Raw genomic sequence first — 4,719 nt, 5'->3', positions numbered from 1 at the left:
AATATCATGTATGTTACAATGACTCACAATTACTAAACTAAGGTAAGGGGCAAACTTGTAATTCTATCAAAGCTATTAAATAATTTTGGAAGCTTCCAATTGGTGAATCGGGTTTACTTGTAGAAGGCTTATTTATTATAAATAGTGAGGGAGGCTTGTAAAGAGGTGACCAAAGGAAAACAAATCAATTGGTTAAATAAAGAACATGAGAGACTTCAAGAATTGAGGGGGGGTCTTGGAGATCTTGTATCGAGGTGATTTGAAAGAGAGATCATTGATTTTGGAGATCTTGTATCGACGAGATTCGAGAGAGAGATCAAGACAAGATGAGAGCTCATTCCTCAATGTAAAAATTTTTGTAATTATTCTTTATTGCCTTAGTGGATTTGATAGTTGATTTCTCTCCCGTGAATGTAAATCCCATGAACCAAACCACGTAATTCTTGGTGTTCTTGTTTCTTGTTTGCATATTATCTTTGCTGCAGTATTTCGTTTCTTTTTCCTGTTTTCTTGTCTGCTGCGGTTTCACTCATTCGGCTGTCAAGGAGGTGTTCGACATTTATTGTTTCTTCCTATTCAGTAGTCTAGTTCTTGGTTTTCTTCAGGTGTTCGGCAATCCAGTTCTTGGTTTTTCTTGAGGTGCTAAACGATCTTATTTTTTTCTTCAACAATTGGCACCGTTTGTGGGAAACCTAGCCACAACAATGGGAACCACCAAATTTGATCTCGAGAAATTCACAAGAAAAAAATAATTTATGTCTGTGGAGAGTCAAGATGAGAGCTCTGTTGGTGCAACAAAGGGTTGTAGGAGCTTTGCAAGGGTCGGCGACATTGCCGGTCGAGATGTCCGAGAAAGAGAAGAACGACATCATGGACCTGACTCACAACTTGATAATCTTGAGCTTGGATGACAAAGTTCTTGAGGTAAGTGCGAGGGAGGCGATGACTTAAGCAATTTGGGCCAAACTCGAACTACTCTATATGACGAAATTTTTGGCTAATAGGCTCTTCTTGAAGCAACGCTTATACTCTTTCAAGATGCATGAAGATAAATCCGTCATAGAGCAAATTGATGAGTTCAACAAGATTATTGATGATATTGAATATATCGATGTCAAGATGGATGACGCGGAGAAGACACTATTGTTGTTAAACTTCATTTCGAAGAGCTACGAGCATTTCAAAGATGCGATGTTCTATGGAAGGGTGCAAAAAATTTTCTTGGAAGAGGTTCAGTCGCTGATTAGAGCCAAAGAACTTCAAAAGAAACATGACATAAACGAGGAAATCAACGGAGATGGTCTTGTCGTGAGAGGAAGATCAGACAAGAAAGATTCAAGAAACGGTCAGAACAGATCACGAGATAAGGAGAGAAGAGCAAGGGCTAAGGGCCTCTCAGGGCTAGGTGGAGGGAATTTCTATTCAAGATTTTGTAATTGAGAGTCAAGTTGGAAAATTTTTACAATGACTAACAATTACTAGACTAAGGCAAAGGACAAACTTGTAATTCTATCAAAGCTTTTAAAGAATTATGGAAACTTTCAATTGGTGAATCAGGTCTACTTGTGGAAGGCTCATTTGTTATAAATAGTGAGAGGGGCTTGTAGAGAGGTGACCAAGAGAAAGTAAATCAATTGATTAGAGAAAGGAGATGAGAGACTTATAAAATTGAGCGGGAGGATCTTGGAGTTCTTGTATCGAGGTGATTTGAGAGAGAGATCATGATAAGATTAGAGCTCATTGATCTTGGAGACCTTGTATCGAGGAGATTCGAGAGAGAGATCAAACAAGATGAGAGCCTTGTAGAGAGGTGAACAAGAGAAAGTAAATCAATTGATTAGAGAAAGAAGATGAGAGACTTATAAAATTGAGCGGGAGGATCTTGGAGTTCTTGTATCGAGGTGATTTGAGAGAGAGATCATGATAAGATTAGAGCTCATTGATCTTGGAGACCTTGTATCGAGGAGATTCGAGAGAGAGATCAAACAAGATGAGAGCCTTGTAGAGAGGTGAACAAGAGAAAGTAAATCAATTGATTAGAGAAAGAAGATGAGAGACTTAAAAGATTGAGGGGGAGGATATTGGAGTTCTTGTATCGAGGTGATTTGAGAGAGAGATCATGACAAGATGAGAGCTAATTGATCTTGGAGACCTTGTATCAAGGAGATTCGAGAGAGAGATCAGCCAAGATGACTAGATGAGAGCCCATTCCTTAATATAAAAAGCTTTGTAATTCTTCTTTATTGCCTTAGTGAATTTAATGGTTGATTTCACTCCCGTGGATGTAGATCCTATGGACCGAAGCACGTAATTTTTTAGTGTTCTTGTTTCTTGTTTGCTTATTATTTTTGCTGCAGTTTTTCGTTTCTTTTCCCTATTTTCTTGCCTGCTGCAGTTTCACTCTCCTTCAACTGTCAAGGAGGTGTTCGACTTGTTTCTTATTATTCGGCAGTCCAGTTATTGGTTTTATTTAGGTGTTCGACAGTACAATTCTTGGTTTTCCTTGAGGTGTCAAGCGGTCATATTTTTCTTCAACAATGTCCTATCCACAGTCGATTTAAATAAAAGATTTTGTCTCTTTAAATATCCCTTGTTGCTTTGATTGATCATGATGGTTAATGAGGGCTGAAATCAACTCAACAAAGGCCTTCATTTGAAATGGATCGGAAAACCCCGTGATTTTGAACCTTGTGGGATGAGGGATATTTATTGGGCTCAGATAACTATGGATTCTCAAATTCATGTGAAATAGTCGAGGTCAAAGGTATTTTGGTTCTCCAATCTATCAAAAGGAAGGAGAATCAGGTGCCTAATCTTTCTGATTCATTAAGAAACATATTCCCCCTAACAATATGGATGGAGCGATTATGCTTTTAAGCTCCATGTTTAGTGTTAATGAAGATTTAAGTAGGATGGTATAACATGTTTAGTGTTAATGAAGATTTAAGTAGGATGACATAATTTATATTAATAGCCCTACGGGAGAAAGGACATCAATGACATGATGTCAATAATTCTAGATTAATGCCATTTAGATGCTCTTTATCAAAACCAATTGAACAGTACACAACAATTTTGACCTTGAGTGATGTAGGAGCTGTAATGATCTCCATGTTTGAATATCGCTGTTTAAAGATCATTTGAAATATGAATAATGTTGGCTTTGATTGAATATTTTTTTTAAGGGATATTTACCTACGTACCGCCTCCTATGGATTCACATATCTAGCACGTAAACTTAGATTCGTGCCGACCAACTTTCCTATGGACAAAAGGTAGGATGGGTGGTCTGTATGTAAAAATTGAAGTATGGGTGTTCGATATGTGAATGCACAAGAATTGGGCGGTACGTAGATAATGACCAGTTTTTATTAATAGTGCTATTTTTAGGTTTATAAAAAATTTTCCTTTATTCTTTATTTATTTTTTTTTCAAAAAATTGCCAAAAGATTGCTCTTTAATCTCAAATACAGCTCTGCACAAGTGATTGCATATTTATTTTCCTGGTTTTTGCCTCAAGATCTAAGATAACTTGTTTTGTATTCAGGAGAAATAAAATTCATATATCAGTACGTGTAAAATGTAAAGCTTAAACATATAATTATAAATGCTTGAAATGGATATTTTGTTGAGTCAGTGTGTAAAGCTTAAACATATAAATGCTTGAAATGGATATTTTGTTGAGTCAGTACTATCTCTAGTAGTTTTTCATCAAGGGGAAACTAAAAATCAACTAATAGATGAAAAATGAGTCAACTAAATCTACAGAAACTAAACCTGAATCCAGCGCAAGTTTAAACAAATACTTATTATTCTGACATAATACTAAATAAATGAAAAAGCTATTGTTGAAGAATCTACTTTTGTTATGATGAACTGAGAATAAACCTGTTCGGATCTGCCAAAATAAAAATAATAACAATTGAGTTTGAACTCACATATTTTTTTTAATTTTTTAAAGCTTAAAAGACAAGGCACAAGCTTACAAAATGGTTAAATAATGAATTTTGATGATTTTTTAAGCGATATTAATATAACAAAGACCATCATTACATGAAATTAGAATTATATTGCTGAAAATGTATTATAAAAATGTTAAATTTATTATAATGATTTTCAAGATGGTGGTGTTGATAATTCATCATGTGAAAAGAGTAATTACCTACACATTTACATGCTAGTGCATCAATATGTAGTAACATTAAGCATATTAATGTATATTAATACTGACTCGTCAACCTTCTATACGAAGTCACTTTTCCAAAATAATCTAAGCAAGATGAAGATTCTTACACGTCAAGTGGAGTCCAATGATCCCATGAGTGCTGTCGCGTTATGGGTCAATCAATTTGGCTGGTTAATCATGTTGACAAGAGGGTACTACCGATATTTACATCTATCACATGGTTGCGTACATATTTTATGCTTGTCCTGAGAAAATGTCATATGAATTATTCTAAATATAGTATGACTAAAGCTTACTTTATATTAATATACAATGTTTGTCTTGAACAATATTCATGTCACACTAACCAAGATAATGTACATTTTAAATAGGTCATCATTTTAGGGGACTTGATTTTATGCAACAATTAATAAGGTAAAGCCAACAACAAATCATTTATCAATCATCATATCAATATGAATATAGAAGCACTATAAGGGGGTGCTTGGCTGCATGTAGGATATAGTGTTAGTAGGATTTCGTAAATCCAAAAT

General features: G+C 35.0%; 1 protein-coding gene across 1 annotated transcript in view; it reads left to right on the top strand.

Moving 5' to 3' along the window:
- Window positions 1-774: 774 nt before the first annotated feature.
- LOC110019169 (aminotransferase ALD1 homolog) overlaps window positions 775-4,719 on the top strand; it is a 13,767-nt gene continuing 9,822 nt past the window's right edge. Inside the window, exons 1-2 of the mRNA XM_020716750.1 lie at window positions 775-924; window positions 1,018-1,345. Of these exons, the coding sequence (XP_020572409.1) occupies window positions 775-924; window positions 1,018-1,345 (478 nt within the window). The remainder of the gene's footprint in view (window positions 925-1,017; window positions 1,346-4,719) is intronic.

This window comes from Phalaenopsis equestris, unplaced genomic scaffold (genome assembly GCF_001263595.1).
Source record: "Phalaenopsis equestris unplaced genomic scaffold, ASM126359v1 Scaffold000002, whole genome shotgun sequence".
Taxonomy (NCBI): domain Eukaryota; kingdom Viridiplantae; phylum Streptophyta; class Magnoliopsida; order Asparagales; family Orchidaceae; genus Phalaenopsis; species Phalaenopsis equestris.
Note: the sequence above shows the minus strand (reverse complement) of the source record. Positions and strands in the feature narration are given on the sequence as shown.